Source organism: Cynoglossus semilaevis, chromosome 6 (assembly GCF_000523025.1).
Source record: "Cynoglossus semilaevis isolate Cse_v1.0 chromosome 6, Cse_v1.0, whole genome shotgun sequence".
Lineage (NCBI taxonomy): Eukaryota > Metazoa > Chordata > Actinopteri > Pleuronectiformes > Cynoglossidae > Cynoglossus > Cynoglossus semilaevis.
This window is the reverse complement of record NC_024312.1, coordinates 3,065,364-3,067,495: the sequence shown is the minus strand read 5'-3', so window position 1 is coordinate 3,067,495 and position 2,132 is coordinate 3,065,364. Positions and strand designations below refer to the sequence as shown.

The 2,132-nt window shown below is 48.5% G+C and overlaps 1 protein-coding gene across 1 annotated transcript in view; it reads left to right on the top strand.

Annotated features, from left to right (window-relative positions):
* LOC103379654 (UPF0606 protein KIAA1549L-like) overlaps positions 1 to 2,132 on the top strand; it is a 48,265-nt gene that overhangs the window by 25,028 nt on the left and 21,105 nt on the right. The window contains 5 exon segments of the mRNA XM_025056469.1: positions 165 to 289; positions 739 to 959; positions 1,120 to 1,252; positions 1,572 to 1,813; positions 1,904 to 2,069. Coding sequence (XP_024912237.1) covers positions 165 to 289; positions 739 to 959; positions 1,120 to 1,252; positions 1,572 to 1,813; positions 1,904 to 2,069 — 887 coding nt within the window.

The following is a 2,132-nucleotide window of genomic DNA, read 5'->3' as shown; positions in this document are numbered from 1 at the left end:
GAGGGGGCCGGATGCGGTCCAAATTAATTTAAATAATCATTTTAGTTCCTGCAACTCTCCCATAGATGGCGTAGAAAAGGGCCAAAATCATGTAGCATTTTAAGCCTTTATGCCACTGCCTGCTCACTGCTGCCCCCTCTGACTGTCTTCCTTCTGCTCCTCAGACCCCTGTTCGGACCACTCGGGGTCCCTGCGTCTCATCACCATCAAACCCATGACGGCCCAGCCCACCTACTCCTACCCCTCGTCCTCTTCCCACAGCCAGGACTCTGTGGTCCTGAATGGAGACGTGAGTCTGCTGCAGGGCTTAGGGCGCACTGCTCTGTGAGGACAGGTGGTGGCAGTGTAGGGCAGAGCTAAATCTGGATCAGAGCTATTTCTGGTCCGGAGGTTTTTGTTTTTTTTGTTTTTTTGGTTTGTTTGGGAATTTCATTCATCCCAAAAAAAAAATGAAATTAGGAAATAAGTAATAAATATGAATGCACTTTTGTCATAATTAACTAATTAAAATAAGAATCCTAGCTTCCGATAAAGTAAATGTCCTCATATTTGCTAAGCTAATGAATTTCCTAAAAGCAAAAAATGTGGAGTTCATTATATGCTGATGATATGAACCCATGACTTAAATCAAACTGCGTTTTTATAGGTTTACTGTTGTGGTGTCACTCACGTTAACTTCTGTCTGGAGCTAATGCTAAGCTAACTAGGTTTACGTGAAAACCCGACGTTTGTCTCCAGGTGAATCACGTTGGACTGAAGCAGAAGTCGGACATAGAACACTACAGGAACAAACTGCGACAGAAGGCTCGGAAGAAAGGCTACGGAGACTTTTCGCTGTCGGAGACTGGCAGCCACGGTTACGGTCACCGTGACGCCAGACACGGTCGGCACGAGGGCGGAGTCAAAGAACCCATGACGGCAGAGGAGAAGAGGGCTTCCTTTGCTGGATGTCATAAAAGGTAGAAGTTACGATCAAGAACTCTTTGGTATAAAAACTCATTCACAGTTTTTTTTTTTTTTAGTCAGTCAAGTTTGAATGTAGCCACAAAATCAACGTCGTTGAAATTCAGGCTAGCAGGACATCGTAGGTGGTCTAAGATTTTCTACGCGCTCCACCAGGTACTCCCACCCCAGGGAGCCCACCTACTGGAGCAGACAGTCCCTGAGCACCCCCAGTCCAGTGGAGACAGAAATGGACCTGTTGGTTCTGAGAGAAAGATCCAGAAGAGGCATCCGCAACAACGGCTACGACGTGAGTGTCCTGAACTTCAACGACTGAACGACTGAACCTTCCTCTTTTTACTGAATAATTTCATCATTTATTATTAAACTGAATAGGAATTCATTTTTGTTATTTTATTTTGAAATGAAGAGACAAAATGACTCGGTCCTTAAAATGTCAAACTTTTTTTTTTTTTACAAACAGTACCGCTGTAATCTGATATGAACCGACAAAAGACGGTATTTTAATTTACTGTAAAACAAAGGGAGTATTTTGTTTTTTTAAATGTCCTCTGAGGGATCCTGAAGTCATTCTGGTTCTGGTTCTGGTTCTGGTTCTGACTCCACAGGGAGAACCGGAACCATTTGAGGAGACCAACGTTGACCGCCTGATGAGCTCTCTGGGATTCGCCGGCGGGTCGACCGGCACCGGAACCAGCAGCCTGGGCGTGAAGGCTCACCGCGGCTCCGACTCGTCTACGCTCAGCTCCCAGCCGTCCATCGACGAGGTCCGAACTCAGATGCACATGTTGTTGGGCAACGCCTTCAGCCTGGCCCCGCCCGACCATCCTCCGCCTTCTCCACCCACCACGTCGGTCCAACAGTTCCAGATCCAAAACAGTTCCACGCGTGAGGTCCGGCCCATCACTGCACTGAAACCTCTGTCTTCTCTCGTCAGCAGTCGGCACCATCACCTCCACCACGCCCACAACGCCTACAACCCCGCCCACACCAACCACTACAGTGACGGAGTGACCAGCGCTCCGGGCACCATGAACCATCCCTGTGGACCCCGACAGAGGAGCCTGGCCTACGAGGACCACCACCAGTGCAGCCTGCCCAAACCGGTGAGGTCAAAGGTCAAGGTCACCGACTGTAGTGTCTGTCTGTCTGTCTGTCTGTCTGTCTGT